The sequence below is a fragment of the Natrix helvetica genome, assembly GCF_964273705.1.
Source record: "Natrix helvetica genome assembly, chromosome: 2".
In the NCBI taxonomy this organism is placed as follows: Eukaryota; Metazoa; Chordata; class Lepidosauria; order Squamata; family Natricidae; genus Natrix; species Natrix helvetica.
In genome coordinates this window covers 259,879,640-259,897,099 of record NC_138552.1, presented here as the reverse complement: position 1 = coordinate 259,897,099, position 17,460 = coordinate 259,879,640, and the positions used below count along the sequence as shown (strand labels likewise).

At 36.0% G+C, this 17,460-nt stretch overlaps 1 protein-coding gene and 1 long non-coding RNA gene across 5 annotated transcripts in view; one reads left to right on the top strand and one right to left on the bottom strand.

The window, feature by feature from the left end:
* SPTBN1 (spectrin beta, non-erythrocytic 1) overlaps positions 1-17,460 on the bottom strand; it is a 202,793-nt gene that overhangs the window by 4,571 nt on the left and 180,762 nt on the right. For 3 of the 4 annotated variants that reach the window (XM_081943073.1, XM_081943074.1, XM_081943075.1), the window contains 5 exons: positions 13,562-13,646; positions 12,824-13,020; positions 10,859-10,959; positions 9,710-9,773; positions 1,933-2,171 (listed from right to left, as the gene is read on the bottom strand). In XM_081943073.1, the coding sequence (XP_081799199.1) occupies positions 1,933-2,171; positions 9,710-9,773; positions 10,859-10,959; positions 12,824-13,020; positions 13,562-13,646 (686 nt within the window). Of the gene's footprint in view, positions 1-1,932; positions 2,172-9,456; positions 9,774-10,858; positions 10,960-12,823; positions 13,021-13,561; positions 13,647-17,460 lie in introns of those variants that run through there. The other variant, XM_081943076.1, reaches the window with a different exon arrangement.
* Positions 1-17,460, top strand: part of LOC309387025 — a 317,032-nt gene that overhangs the window by 188,547 nt on the left and 111,025 nt on the right. The gene's annotated exons all lie outside the window — the stretch shown is intronic.

Here is a 17,460-nt window from a genome sequence, read left to right as displayed (position 1 = left end):
TACACAATAATGAAGGGCTGCAAATAACTAATTGTATGATACGCACACGCCATTATTTTGATGTCACTGTGGTTTGTCTCAGATAGTGCTGCTTGGACAATGAAAAGATCCTTCTCCAATATAATGACTTAAGAGTTCCTAAACCAAATTAATATTCAGAATGTAGATGTCTACTAGCAAGATTTGGGGAACCTTTCTATTCTTTCAGTAAAGTCTATGGGATCTGAAAGATGACATATAGTCGCTAGGTTAAATCAGCTCTGTACAATGTATGATCAATGTTGTGATTTAAGGCCAGCATATGGCCTATTTGGTGATCAGGACAGGAGAGGCAAAAGGACACGAGTAGCAATCCTTTTAATAAGCTCTGCATAACTTGCAGAAAATTGATGTTATTGAAAATGATAATACATTTTTGTTTTGATTGCCTGTTCCAGCAATCTCTATTATAGTTAGCCTATTTCTTATTCTGACCTAAACTTCAATCGAAGGCTCTATTTGTTATCAGAACCAAGAAAACATGATGCAACCAAGGTTTTTCTGCTGAAAGGAGGGAATTGTTGGCACAGAATCATAAATGATATTGCTATATCCCTGAGCAGATAAGTGAAAAGCTTGGTAAACATCTGAAACTGACAAGCTTATTGCCATCAGGAAAATGTATTTTCTCTTCCTCCTGTCCGGCATGTAATCAGGAGATCTAAACAAATTATAACCCAGAATTGCATATCTTCCTCTTTTATTAACATTCAACCACTTTCTGAGGAAGTCATAGCAATGTCAGAAATCAACCTGCAACATGCTATCATAAGCCATATTGGCACTAAATAAGGACCCCACTTGGAGGTCAATGTGGCTCCTTTGACACACACATTCCCGTTTGTGCTGCTTACCAAAAGAAATAATCACATTGCTGTCTTTTCTTGCCTCATTCTGATACCTTCTCTGCATGACACATATTGTGCATGTATGTGTGTTATGCTATTTAATAATTTTGCTCACCAAAGTCTTATTATTTTAGAAGAAATATCACCTGAGATCTGAAGAATATCTCTATACGCGTGCACATGTATCTTAAAAATAGTTAAACAACTAAATGAACTCTAATAATAATTGCCTTTAATTATTATTTTTCTCTGTTTTAATCTTTTTATGTTGCCTTTTACAGTGCAGTCCCAAATGGGTCATTTGAAGTTACAGGCCTCAGTCCAACAAAAACTGGGCATCAATTATGCTGGATTTTACATTGTGTTAGCAATTTTGACTCGCAATAATAGTTTAGTTCAAATTTGTTACACATTTTTAAATGCTGAAGTCTCGAAGCTGGCACCTGGATATGAAAGGCAAGTGCTCAATGCTACCATCTTTGAAGTAATTGCACCTGTTGATTCTTTCACATGCTTAACTAGTCAGTTATCAACTTTGCGTTAGGGAAATGCTGTTGTTTCCGTGAAGCTCATGGCAGTTTGACAAACAGTGATCTTGAACAAGACTGCTGGAAGGAAGACTACAAATACTTCCCTGCTATTAGAAGTAGAAAGGGAAAGGGAAGCCTTTACAGAAAGTAATGAATACATCTATGTCGCATGTGCATCAGTGATGGTTTCCTCTTATCTTCGCTACCGGTTTGGAACTAGGAGCGTGTGTGTGCACTTGCTTCGCTTCTGCGCAGAGCGTCCATGTTGATGTCTGGGTGGTGGGCGGAGCCTCCCACCATTACCGGTTCACCCAAACTGGGGCGAACCGGCAGAATACCACTTCTGGTGTGCATATGTCTGAGTGTGTTGTGCCCACCTCTGCACCACACAAGATTACAGGGCCAAATAATCTACCTACACATATACTCCCATATGGAGAGCACCTGATTTGAGATGCTTGGTCAAAATAAAATCCAAAATGTTTAAAATTTCTCTCTTAATTGCAATACAATACCTGTTTGAGGCTTTCTTGCTGTGTGATTCCCATTCATGCTTACGATTTAAGAAGCCCTCCATCTGGGCGGAAGGTATTTCTTGCGTTTTGGCTGGAAGGGTGGCAGCGGTTTGAGCCTGGAGGCTGCTCTTGGCTTTGCGATCAGCTGTCGGTGAAGGAACTGGACTTGTCTCTTTGGAACTTGTCCTCTGGTCTGCTGCACCATTGACCATTTCATTGGTTTCTCTTCCTTCTCCCATCTAAGAAACAAGAGGGAGACTATAAATGACGCTCAAAAAGAAGATATCACAAAACTGTTTCTTTTTTTAAAAAAAAAAGCCTTAAATGTTCAGTTGCAAAACTTGCACGCTTGGTGTCTCAAAGCCTAGATTGCTCAATAAAACTGTTCTCACATTCAGCTGGAGCAACAAGAGGCCAAAGGAATTAGAAGGTATCAATAGATTAGTACCCAATTGGTAGAAGTGAAGCAATGAAGAATGAGAGGGGGAGAACCCATCTGTGAGAGTTTTACTGCACTTAGCACTTCTGATCAGATCCTTTAGTTCGATCCAGCAAATGCAAACTGTAATCCAACAAGGATTTTTTCACTACTGACTACAGAGAATGTTCTTTGCCATCCCACAACTGGTAATGAGCGATAACTGGTAAATGTGTCATTCCCTGAATTGTTGCCACTTCGTTTAGCATTTTTACTTCTTTGAAACAGTAAGAATCTCACTTTTTTTTAAAGTTGGGAGAGAGCAGAAGAAACAGAAGCTCAAACTGATTTGCATCAGCTGTCTTTCAGGCATTAATAAAAGTTCTGTAGCTGAATCAGTGCAGTAACTCTTATATTAAACCAGTGAAGTAACATAGTCAACAACATTGATAAAAATACTTTGATTTAGCATTTAACTCTCTTTTAGTTTCTGCATATAAGCCACCCGCTGTCTCCTACTATTTCCGTCTTCCCCAAGACAGTATCTGCTATATACAGTATATTGGGGTTCCAACTCCCATAGGCCCCAACTATTATTTCTAATAACGTTTAGGAAATCTGGAGACCATCAGTTTAAGGAATGCTGTCCTACCGCATCCCCAAATTGCCGACATAATCAGAAAGCAACATGCAGAAATTGGGAAGAGGATAGCATGCAATTTCATTATGTCCACCATTCTAAGGAACTTAGATTTTCAAAGATAGACAAGCTTAAAGGAAAGAAGGTGGAATGCAATCAGTCAAAAGTTACAATGTTAATTTTTTTCAAAGTCACAATGGCTGGACTTTGGAATTGGGTGGATTGGGTGCTAAAGGAGCCAGAAAAAAACACTACAATCACTCAACATCACACTTCTATTTACCCCCAAACAAAGACAGAACCAAGGCTGTGGCCATCACTCGCTTTGTCGGTCATGTTGCCCGTTGTGTTGCAATTGAGTTGCCTAGGAGGGGCCAGCTCTGACTGGTCACTTCTTGAGGTCTTCATCAGCCATTTCATTCCCCTAAATCATTTATATCGGAATCCTGAAAGCTTTAATCTTTCACAGTGGTGGTTTGGTTCCAGTTGGGATAAATAACATTTATTGAGGTTTAGGGATTTTCAGTTCTGTGCCACAAAAAAGCCATTGGTAGCAGCCCAAAAAGGATTACAATACTGCAATGTAGGGATAATTATTAGCAAGTTAAAGCCTAGCACTGCTCAATGCTCTAGTAGTAGATTATGAACACTGTGTCATTTGTATATTGGAAACAAGCAAAGAATCATAAAGGGCATAATTACTACAAACATGTTTGCTGCTTTAGCCAGGCCTGGGATAATACAGAAGCAGCAGAATCATTAGGCAGCAAGCTATACATTTGCCAGTTTAGCTACAATTGTTTGATTAGATTTTTGTAAAAGATGGCTATCAACTTTCCTGTAACTTCCATCATGGTTTATTTTCTAGTTACAAAGATTACCAGTCTTTTACCTTACACAAGAATTGAATACCCTCAATTCGTTCCTCCTAGCTTTTATATTTACAGTAAAATTATGCGCTATGTAAGGGTGTCTTAGTCTATCTCATCCTCCTACTAGTGGTTTAAGCAAATTAGTTGCTTTTAAAACCCTGTATTAGTACAGGTACTCCTCAACCTATGATCCAAACTGAACCCAAAATTACGTTAAGTGAAAAATTTGTTAAGTGAATTTTGACCCATTATACGGCTTTTTTGCCACATTTGTTAAGTGAATCACAGTAGCTGTTAAATTAATAACATGGTTTTAAGTAAATTTGGTTTCCCCATTGACTTTGTATGTCAGAAGGTTGCAAAAGGAGATCCATGTCTCTGGGACATTGCAACCATCATAAATGTGATTAATTGTCAGGCATCTGAATGTAAATAATGACCGTGGGGATGCTAGAATGGGCATCCGTCACTTTTTTTTTAGTGTTGTTGTAACTTCCAACGGTCACTAAATGAACTATTGTAAGTCAAGGACTACCTGTATTTCTATACTTTTGAGCCATTTGGAGGATCCTGCTTGGAATATTAATATTTATTTAAATATTGTATCTCTTTTCGTCCCAATACCAACACCTACTGTTTTCATTCAGAAAACATATTGATTCCAATACAGTTTGCAAATTATACTGGGTTGTATTACTTTAGTTTAAGAACTTGGCAACATATGTGTTCTTTTCAAAAGTCTTGAAACTTTTGAGGTTAAATACAAACACAAATGGTCTAATTTGAAAAGGCCAACTAGGCTCCCGTCTGGTTTATCTGTTCTATCTTAGTTGTAAATTCTCTCTCCATATTTGTACATCTCACATTCCACTAGAAATAATGGATCCTTGTTTGGAGTACACATAGAATAATATAAAGGTGTCACATTTCCAAGATTACAATCACACCCTGTTGGGATAAATGCTACTGAACGGCAAGCTTGTTCAGGATTGCATTATAAATCTAGCTCTTTTTATATCTAGCTTTTATCAAAGATCTTTTCCCAAAAGCTTCCAAATTCATAAATAGAGCAACTTACTAGTTTTAAACAGAACTCTAATTTCTGAAACTCAGCCGGGCTCCAATATTGAATTTTATCTCTAAAATTTTAAATCTTCCCTTAAAAGAGCTTATTACTTGTAGTCTAAAATCAATCTATTGAACTAAACAAAAATATGGATAAATATAAATGCTTTTTAATATACGGTTACGCCCCCATATTTATGTCTATTTCTCTGAATATGAGAAAGAGGCTTTTTTTTGTTTTTTGAAGAATTAGGAAAACTTACTATGAATTTTCCTAGCATTAAGGAATGGAACAAATGCTCAGTTGAGAATATGTGACTATTTAATTTACTTGCTTGCAGATTTTGAATAAAATTAAGTGTCAATTAAGTCAGAGTAGGCAATAAAAGCAAAGAAAATTATAGCAACTGTCCCAATTAGATTCCATAAAGTGGGAAGAGTTAAAATGTTTGTAAAAGAAAAGAAAAGAAAATACTTCTTTCGTTTATCATAGTACTGTTAGCCTCTTAACCTTGCATCTACATCACAGGCAGTGAAACTGGGAGTGTTGCATGCCTATTAAATCAACAGCTGCCCCCCAGCTTGTGACAGTTCTGCCATTTAAATGATCATCACTATAGATCTTACTCTTGAACTATAGTTACTGGCAAAGTAGCTTAATTGTCTGGGCAGTCATACCCCAAGGCAGTGAAGAAATTTTCTTGGGGTAGATGAGGCTACTGCAGGAACACCTTGAAATCTTGAGGCATTGAAAAAGCTTTCTAACTGCTTTTTAGTGACAAATATTTTTATGGTCTATTTTTTTTTATTAAAAGCTTTGAGCCATAAACAGAATAAAAACCCCTCCCCAAACAAATAAACATGTAGGCAAACTATGCATAACGACAAAAAGGTGGAGGGTAAAGAATGGGGCTAAATAAACTTTTAATTGAAACATGCTCTGAGCATGCAAAGACAATACCATGGGTGCTAAGGGTTAACAACAACAATGAAACAGATGGGACATAGGCATGTTATGAAAACACATGTTCATCACTGGAAGGTTAATCTCAAGTCAATTCAGGTCAGCTTCTTCTTCGGGTTTGCAAATTCTGACTATAAGATGCAGTGGGAGGGGGAGAGTGATATCCCTTCCTTGCTTTCAAAGTGCATGAATAAATATAGCATTGTCTTTTTCCTCCTGAGCCTCTGTCTCATTAGATGATGAATAATGAAGAGATTTGTGGTAATGAAAGGCAACCCATACATTCTTACAATCAACATAATTTTGAATGTAATTTTTTAAAAACCAAATTATAACCCATGATTATTGGAGAGAACTGCAGCATCTCTCTCTGAGATTAAGATCAGATATACTTTGTATTAGTTTTCTATTGATTATATAGCCAATTATTTTGAAGCTAAACGCTTCTTAGACACTTGTGACTGGAATGCACTTCTAGTTACTGCATTCTTTAATGCACTTTGAGGGGCAGAGACCAAACAGTAAGTACAACAGAAGACCAAAATATTAAAAAAAAACATTGAATTACATAAAAAATTAAGAAGCTTTATGCCGATATCCTGATAAGAGAAAAGAAGAGATGTGCATGATAATAAAAACAAAAGTGTATTAAAGTATACATCCAAGCTTTCTTGCTTTTCACAAATTCCACCAGATATTATTTTAATCCTTCCGTATGACAAACAAAAACCAGATTTACTAACTGTAGTTTGTTAAAGATAATTGTTGGAAACTACTCTATAGTTGTAAAGTTCACAAATAAAATGCTTCCTGAAATAAAGGCGACTGAAAGGGAATACATTATGACAATCTTTCTTAATGTTCCAACTATCATCTATTATAGAAACCACTAGTCTACTATGTCATAATCTGGTTTACAAAATGAAATATTTTAATACGTTAATTGCACATTATTAATAAGTCTTAACTATCTTTAGCTAATTTTGTGAACTGTTTTCCGCCTTTTCATTAAGGATAGTGAAACAAATACCTCTAAGAAAAGATTTAGAAGTCATCAAAAGATAGAAAATTGAAAACCATTCATATTATTATTTTATTTCAATACAGTGGATGGAGAATAGAGTAATTTTTTTCAGCCTCGCATGCCAAAATAATGTGGTTGGGTTTGGCTACTATATACTTTGAATTGAGAAGGAAGTTGCTCTATCATGGGCAGTAAAATATTTATGACTGGCTTTCAGTAAAATCAGCTGTGTTCACTAAGAAAATGAAACACAGTTTAAACAAAATAAATAGATGAATAAAACAAATAGAATTACTTTGCATTTTCAGCATGTGTATGTAGTTTTCTGATGTTAAGTTAAAGCAATAATTGGATTCCAGTGGGACCTTCTACTGCAGGCTTCACAAAGAAGTAGATGGGACCACTATGGATAAATCCAAGTTTCTGAAGTAGCAATATAATACTCATACTTGTACACATACAATATTCCTTCTTTTAAAGAATATGCTTCTTTTAAAAATAATTTAGGGACACTTGGAGAGGTTAGCTAAACTTTTTGGTTGCTGTCTAAGAACACTGCCTTACTCTCTCTAATGCTGGAGCCAGCTCCAAATTATTTTTTTCTTCCCCAATTTCACCCTGGGAGTCTCACATAAGTTCAACAATATAAAATTTCATTCTCTACACATCTTACGTCTTCCCTCTATTCTTCATAATAGTCTTCTTATATGTCATACTTTGTGACATATAAGAGGAATATGGATTAAGTGTTAAAGTGTCAACCTTATTCTAGTCTCTTATCCCTTCCATAAGAATATGACCATGCATATAGCTAAGGCCTCCTTCAACTAAAAATAAGTTGGGCATCAAGGATTACTATTTCATATGAACATATGAAAAGAAATGTCATGTTCCTTCCCTGGGCCTAACGTACGTGGAACAAGCAGAAATATAAAGATATATGCAGCTAAACATTGAAAAAAGGATAATTTTAAATGTTTTTTTAAATAGTTGCACAAAGCATCAATCTTGAAAGACCAATCACTATACTTGTTTTCTCTTTCACTGCTCATGATTATTTCAACTTGAAAGACCTCTTGATCTGAGTGATAAGGCATAAGCAGCTCTGATTTTTCTGGTAGTAGTCACAGCTCTCTCGAGTTAAAACTTTTGTTTTAATCACTTCTGATATACACTAGTGTAACATGATCACCTACATTTTGAGAATGCATAAAAGTTAAGCTATAAACAAAAATAGGTTTAATCACATCCAATCCTGAGATGGTAAGAGAACGCAAACAAGATTTGTAAACCAGCTTTTCATCAGGGATTTCTAGCCAACACGTCCTAGCTGATGATGTTGTCTAGTTTGGTATAAAACATGTACAAGAAAACCACCAAGCCCAGGGAACACCAAAAATCCTAACCTGTACACATGCATGTAAGTATGATCTCAGGTTTAGATGTCATAAAACCTTTCCTTCCTGGTCTCTATATGCAGTAGGTCATTCATACGATGGTTCATTAAGCTGGATGTTTGGTCTGAAAATAAAATGTGAAAGTAGCTCCTGGCTGTTACCCTGTAATCTGCAGGCCCATTTTTCCATAAATATGAATATGAATGTGTGTGTGTGTGTGTGTGTGTGTAATGAGAGAGAAATCTTTTGTGTAACGTTACTGACTGTAATAGGACCTAGATGCTAATAGAATTTAGGATCAAGTCTGACATTTCTATACCTCAAAGCTTAATTCCATTTCTATATAAAGTGAACTGAAGCATTCAGATCTCAAAGAATCCTTGTAGAGGTAAATCAGAATCAATCCAGTTATTAGATAAGTAGTTACTGCTAATTTCAGAACAATCTGTTGTTTAGCTTGTATTGTTGATTCATGATATCATTTGCTTGGAATGTCAATTGATATTAACCTCTAGATCATGGGTGTCAAACTCGTGGCATCATGTTGTTCATCACATGATGTTTTGCAATGTTTTTCACCTTCGCAGAGCTGGGGTGGGTGTGGCCTACATGTGATGCCAATTTGACACTCTTGCTCTAGATAGTATACCCATAGCCAGGTGGTTTTACCTTTTTTAATCCCCCCTCTTGTCTCCTCTGCAGTATGTACACTCATACTGTTTGGAGACAATGCTGTTGTTTTGCTAGCATTTTGCTCTCAAACCTGTTAGTATAGCTAGAAGCATCATACCTGTCAGATTTTACTTCTTGTCTTCCATTTTGATGAGATTTCATTACATTTCAATTACTCACATAAAGAAGTGGCTTGAACTGCAAAAATTCTCAAGGCTATTAACAAAGTGAAAATCTCACAATAAGAGATAATGAAATAAAAACAATGAAGCAATGCAAACAAACATCTGACAGCATCTAAAATATTAAATTCAAGGAATGAATGAATATATATATATATATATATATATATATATATATATATATATATATATATATATATATATATATATATATATATATATATATATATATATATATATATATATATATATATATATATATATATATATATATATATATATATATATATATATATATATGTATATATCCAGTATATGTGGTGGCTATTGATTAAATAAAGCTTGGTAGCTTGAAGATGTGGCAGAGAGAGGCAGTGAAAGGAACTTGAAAGTAAATAAAACAAGGAGAAACAGAAGAAAAAGCAGCCAACGGTCTTTCCCAAACTGCTTTCCACCTCAGAGTCCAGATTGTGGTTGGTCACTAGTTGTCCATCTACTATTAAAGTTTTTGTACTTTTGGTAGGTTTGGGAACGGTAACTAACCCGGGGAGATTCCTGGTCTGGTGGCAAACCATTCTGGGCAACCTGTTCTCCTTTTGTGCCATCCCTGTAGAAAAGATAAAGAAAGCAAGAGTGAAAGGTAATACAAACGACGTTACTTTTAATTAAACAAGATATCTGATTAAATCTGTCAAGAGCTCAAAATGTAATGTAACGCACTTGGATTATCACTTTATTAAATCTTTGAAAAGTGAACTTTTACTTTGAATTGTCTTTCATCTTGATCTTCCAAACAGATTTTATTTTATTCCTTTTTTAACTTTTCTTTTTCATATACTGATTTGTGCAGTAGATGGAAAGCAGAATATAATTTTTTCAGAGAAGAACTTCCCTTCCCGAGAACAACCATTGTGAAGACCTGAATTGTCTTTTCCTGAATGGCTGAATGGCATCACATGCAAACTTTCAATTTCAATGTCTTTCATACACATAGCTAGTCCTAGCAAGTCTGAATTTCTAGCACCAAACACAGATACATCCAAAAGTTTTAACTTTCAATAGATGGATATTATTTCTATGCTAATGCAAGGTAATAGCTATTTACTGTCCCAATGACCTTCAAAACAGACTGAGAATGAACTACATCTATACTTAAATTTACCTTTTTTAAAAAATCTTTTTTTTCCTTGTGGGTTTGTATGGCCTACACTGAAATTAAGCCAGCATGCAAACACAAAAGAGCGTGTGCTTGCTATATCACATGTGGCTTTTAATTCTTTTCGTAGCATTCAAAAAGAATGCACTCGTTAACCATAATTACTGATAACTAATATAAGTTTATTTTATTCTGATATGAGAAGTATATGAAAATTGTAGCGTAAATACTAAATTAGGTCTTCACTGTAGAAAATAACCCAAAGAGAGTTCCCTACTTAGATGTATGATATTGAACCATCAACTTTGTTGCCTAAGGTCTCCTGATTAGTATGCCTTTTGGTCACCTAAAGGTTGCTTAACTCTGCATTGAAATATTTTCCTAGTGATGAAACTGCATATAGCTCTGATCAATTAATATATATTTATTAAAAATATTCACCTACGGCTGGCTATCAGAAAAAACCTTAAGTGAGCTTTTATATGAGGTTTTAGGTTCGCCTTTGTGTTACATCATATCATTTTCCAGGCACTCACCACTGAGACTCCTCCCCAGTTCTGGGGCTTGGCTCTGGAGAAGGAGGCTGTCTCTTCCGCTCCTCTTCCTCTTGCAGTCTACGTACTTCCAACAATTCCAACTGGACAGGAGGTAAGGGAATGAGATTGCAGGAGCAGAGAAGATTCAAGAAAGCAATAAATTAGGGTTCTTTCATTCACAAATTTAATTTCTTATCCTATTAAGCCCAGGTAGTGCGAGCCTCCTCATCTCCCATATCAGACATAATAGCTAGGCTGTAGTAGGCTATTCCCAGTTGCAATTCATTGTATTCCAACTGAATAATCCAATTTCCCCTAGATCAAGGCTGTCAAACTCCCGGCCTTTGGCTGGATGTGCCATGCGTTGGCCATGCTCACACCGGGTTTAGCGAATGGGGAAAAAAGTCCCGATATGTCATGTGATGCCGCTGTGACACCCCTGCCCTAGATACTTCAAGTATGGGGAAACAACACTTCCCACAAACCATTAGACTGTATTTCCTGACATTTAAAGTGCCCCAGCTCCTTTTTCCCCCTCTTTTCTCCTCAGGAAAAAGTCACTGGAAGAAATGGAATGGGATGGAAGAAGTATCAAGCATTCTGCATAGGAAGGACAGCCACTGCTGTTGCTTTCACACCTCCAGCTGAGGTTTTAATCTGAGCTAGAAGTAGAGTTTTAGAAACCTAACTGCTCTTCTTTTTTGGCAGTGTGAGAAGAGGCAAAGATTATGAGCCACCTAAGCTTATTTACCCAATCTTTGCAATGCTGTTTGGTCCTGACAGCGCTATCATTCCAACATCAGGTTCAAGCTTAAAATGACTTAGCAAGACATTTTAAAGTTTCAAAGCTGGTTAAAATCTTAATCATTTTTTTAAAAGAAATATGCAATTGATTTGAATTAATGATGAAGTTTCACTGTTTATAGTACTGTATTAATAATGTTCATAACTCTTTTCATAACTCTTATATACCCTAGGATCAATTAGGATGAAGGCTATTTATTGCAGTATAAAAGATATTTTAAAAATTTACCCACAGGTGCTAATTTAAAATCAATGCAATTTCAGTGTCTTAATTAACATTTATAAACTTTTAAAAAAACTGTTATTAGCACAAATATTTTAAACAAGGTATTACTAATTTTTTTTCAAACAAGAAGGAATGCTTATTTTAATATACAGGTGGTTCTTGACTTACAATAGTTCATTTAGTGACCGTTCAATTACAGCGGTATTGAAAAAAATGACTTATGACTGTTTTTCACTTACAACCATTGTAGCATCCCCCATGGTCATGTGATCAAAATTCAGATGTGTGGCAACTGATTCATACTTACAATAGTTGCCGTGTCTCGGGGTCATGTGATCCCCTTTTGTAATCTTCTGACAAAGTCAAGCCAGATTCACTTAACAACCGTGTTACTAACTTAACTGCAGTGATTCACCTAACAACTGTAGCAAGAAAAGTCATAAAATGGGGCAAAGTTCACTTAACAACTGTCTCACTTAATGACAGACATTTTGGGCTTAATTGTGGTCTTAAATTGAGCACTACGTGTAGTCCTCAACTATAGTACTGGCAAAAATCTTAAGAGATTGCCAAATGCCAGGATCTCTTTGGTAAAACTATTATGAGCTTGCCTGCAATAACACTGCAATAATTACACAGCCATTTTGCAAGATTCCAGCCATTTTAACTTGAATTTATATAAAGATTAGGATTCTGTGGGTGCCATTTGGGGGCGATGTGATTTCAGCTGCTCCTTCTAATGCAATGTAAATATTTGATACTTCAAAGCGCTAACTATACTCACTTCAGACATATTGTTTTTATTCTTTGATTAATGTAATTATGTTCAATAAATATTGCTGATTCTTGATTAATGATTCATGTGATTATTTAGAGAATTTAATCAGGTCAGGTAATAATCATGAAAAACATCTGATTTGGGTCTTGTGACCTACCGTGGTAAGTCTTTCAAGTGCTGAAAATCTTTCATCCCAAGTTGCGGCTGATTTTTCAAAGGCTTCGTGCCTCTTGATGAGCTTCTCCACTTCATCCACGCTTTGCCCTATTTCACGACTTGATAAATACGGCTCCTGTCCCAACAGCCAGGCCTCGGCAACACTGGCATCCCTTGAAAACTGGTGTACTTCCAGAACTATGTTAAAGTCAGAAACATACCATGTTCAGAGCTAGTACATGTTTTAACATTTATAGTGTACCACAGGGATGGGGAAAGCTGTCATCCTCCACATAGTGCTGAATTATAACCCCCAGCAGTTCCGGATAACACAGCCAATCCCAAGAGTAGATTTTTTAAAACTCTTGCTGTGCTCTGACATGTGCATCTCTCTTTTATCTTTCAGGACCTTTGGTCCGACTGCCACAAAAATCAGAGTAAATATGAAAATATTTGGAAAATCTTTCCTTTTTCCTATATTAATGGTTTTTATTCTTGTTTTAATATACATATTTACTTACTTATACTATGAATGTTTTTTTAATCATAAACTTTCCAACATTAATAAATATTTTTACGGCACGGAGAGAGGGAGGGAGGGAGGGAGGAAGGAAGGAAGGAGAGAATGGAACAATCACTTGTAACAGTGCAATCTGAAATACAATTCAAGGAAACTAAAATTCTTCAAAAAAAAAAAAAAGATCATGCCATTATAAAAAGGCAGACATGGGATTCTTACTCAATCTCAGCCATTCCCATCTGTCTTCCCACTTGTCAATCATTTCTTTTCTTTTTTCTGTCAATTGCAGTAACTTCTCTTTTATCTAAAAGAAATGTTTACAATGGAAATCAGCATCATGTACAGGCTTTGTAACTACTTATAACACAGTTGCTAACCAACATAATAAATTAGCCAGCATTACTGCCACAGCACTCTCTTTTTTATTTTTTATTTTCAAAACAAACACAACACATAAAATCTTCTTTTTTTCCATACTGTAGAAAGTGTATCAGTTGGTTACAAAAGGCTTTCATGCATCTCTTCCACAGTCATCAAACATAATTCATATTAACTCAAATATTTTAACTCAAATACTTATACATATTTCCATCATCATGCATCCATTTACATTTGACTATAATTGTTTAAACATCCTTCATAAAATATACAAGATTTAATACGTAACCACATACTAGCATTTCATTTACTATTTCTAAGATCCTCCAATAACACTGAATCTTTATGTCCTATTCTAGTTAAACATTCATAATATTCAATAGCAAAATTTTCTAATCCTTCTTTCCAAATCATTATTTGCAATTTACATCCAATTTCCTTATGTTGTACCCATGCCTGTACATACTTTATTATCATTATCCCTCCTTTATTTAACTATATCCTGTATCATAACATTTTCCCCCTAATATTAATATTTATTTAAAATCCAAGAGGGTTTCTAATCTTCCTTTCATGGGTACCATTCAATATTCATATCCCATTATTGCTTATCATGACACTATACATTGTATACATTATTATCATTATCAATTATTTGTTTAACTATATCTATTATCACTAAATTTCACTAAGTTTATCTAATTTTAAGTTATACTCTTCCATCTATCAACCTGTATCTTTCCAGTAACAAAACAGTCTCATATCTTCTGCTGTTTGTGGTATCAGTCCTCTTATCTTCTCTTTAATCAACTTTATATGGACTCCTCTGAGCAACTCTTTGCTTATAAAATCTCTCATATAATTTCGATGCCCTTCTTCTGTTTCCTTAATCCGCTTATATTTAATTGTCAGTGGTGTAATCAAAACTATTGCTAATAAAATTTCTCTCTTTAGATTCATAAATTCTTTTATTTTTTCTTCTTCTGTATCTTGCCATCTGAAGTAAGTTTCCCCTCCATTTAATTCCTCTTTCAATATTCCACTCTTTCCATTTTCAGAGACAAACTAATCACCATAAATATTAAGAGTTTTAGTTTCTTTATATTCATTTTCCTCTTCGGTTTTTTGAATTTTAACTGCCACTTTATCCATTTGATAAGCCTCTTTAACTTCTCCATCATATTTTGCTGTTAATTGTACAAAATCATCCAACTTTTTCTCAATCCTCTCACGTGTATTTGATAATTTCTGTATTTCTGAGAATATCTTTTGCAGACTTAAAGCCTCTTTCTCCTGTTGAAATTGCGCCATTGTTTTCAACTAATAAACACTGCTATTTTAGCTTAGATGTTTTTAGTAAAGGTTAGACTTCAATTCACAATAATCATTTCATCTTCACCTCTCTCTGGTTAAAAGTACCACAAAGGAACATCTGTGTGCTTTTCTTCTTATCACTCTCTGTAAACAAGCAGTAAGACCTTGAAGTGCCGAGCCGAGATAATCAGTGTGAGAAAGTAAAGTGTTTCGTTTCCAATACACAAAGTTTCTAGCTTTTAAAGTAGCAGTGCTGTTTTTCCAATGTTGCAAAGTTTTTTTTAATGTCTCTTTTGTATTTCAAATTGAAAAGAAAGTCCAATTCTTAAATGAGTTAGAAAAACACCCACAGTAATGAAAGAGGAGGGTTTTGAACCATAGGTTACAGAGAGTAATGAAAAAAAAGAAAAATAGAAGAAGAAGGCTTAGTCCATTCGTTTCAAAGGTCTTACATAAATTCTGTCCGTGAAGATAACACTCAAAAGAAAAAAGATAACCCCCTGTCAAAAACCATTCCAAATTTAATTCCGCCACTTATTTCTTCTGTTCTTCAATTTGAATTTATTTTAAGCTTTTTATAGGCAGTCACTCTTAAAACAGTAAAATTTCCTCACCAGCTGGAAATACTTTCTCTTTCCATATTCTTCCGTTTTGGAGTCGCACTGACTTTGTCAGCCTCTGGCTGGATTTTTTGTCACCGGCTTGAAGACTTTCTCTTGGATCAATCAAGGACTTTGCAATGTCCCTGAGATCAGCAAGATCTTCTTCCTGTTCACTGTCTCTGCAGGACAGTTTAGGTCCATTTGGACCATCCAGTGGCAAAAGTGTCGACTATGATCTCAGAGCATTGAGATTGCACGTCGTATCGTCACGACTTCAACTCCTCCCCTCACTGCCACAGCACTCTTATGATAATATTTAGAACCCAGATCCAAGACATTTAATAAATGAATAAATAAAATAATGAATCAATTTTTCTTTTAACAGTGGCAAGTGGGAAAATGGCATTCAACATTCATTAGTACATTTTCGAAAAACCCTTCCATATGGAACTTCACTTACACCTTCTAGCAATAAAGCTTAAAATGTATTATTTCACCAGGTACATTAACTTTTTAGATTGGATTATGTTTAAATTATATTTAAATTCTTACAACAGCAACAAGGATTGAAATTTTTGTTGCTAATTAGTGCAGTCATAAATTGTGACATTAACTGTTGCTGTTAACTGAATCCCATGACCGTCAGGTGAGACAATTTCTTGCTGGCTTCCAACAACCAAAGTCAGTGGGGAAGCTAGCAGGAAATGACAAGTCCTAGACTGGCAGGCAGGTATGTGGCTTTTGCTGGGTGGGAGAGGAAGCAAAGGGGTGCATGGGGTGAGAGGGTCAAGGAGGTTGTACAAGGATGTGAGGGAAGGTGATGAACAGTGTATGAAGTTGCAGAATGTGAGCAGGTACATGAGAGTATGGAATGAGTTAAGAAGGGTGAGAGACCTGGAAGCCATCTTTTACATTGGGCCTTCAGGCCTGTCTCATTTTCCCACAGTAGAAAATGTGGCAGGCCTGAAGGTGCAATGTAAAAGATGGCTTCCAGGTCTGACAGTGTGTCTCATACCCTTTTTAACACGTCAGAGGGAAGTGTACAGAGGTGGGAGGGTCAGGTAGAGGTTTGGAATGGGGAAAGTGCAAGGATCAAAGTGTGTGCACAGGGAGGGTACATGAGAGGTGTAGCATGGGTTGGGGAGCATGCACCAGTGGCTGGTGCAGCACAAACTCGGTGCACAGGTGAGGGAGACTTGATTTTGTGGGAAAACTGGGAGGAAAGGTTGCAATGGCAATAATAGGATCACAGGACACTGCAACTGGTTGTAAGTATGATGTGACCCAACTGGCAAACACTCAGATCATGATCACATGCCTGCAGAGGATGCTGGGATGAGCAGAACTCTGAGGACCAACCATAACTACCATTCATTTGACATGGTCATAGTTTTGAATGGTCACTATAACAGGCTGAGGACTACCTGTATTCTAAAGATATAAGGACATACTGTATTTTACTTGTACCTCAGCACTAGTTTCTAATTAAGCGTGAGCTTAATTCAAACCACAGGTAATTCTTGCTTAGCGAATGCCCAGTTAATGTTACAGCAGTGCTGAAAAAGTAACTTTATAAATGGTTCTCCCACTTACAACAGTTGCAGCATCTCTGCAGTCTGTGACTGAGATTTGGATCTTTGCAACCAGCAGGCGTTTGTGAGTTGCAGCATCCCAGTCACATGAGCGCCATTTGCATTCTTCACAGCCAGCTTCTGATAATCAGAGTCAATAAAGAAGCTGGCAGTAAAATCGCAACACAGTCATGAGATATCTCCCTTAAGGACTACATCCTTTAGTGACAGAGTTGCCAGTCCCAGTTGTGGT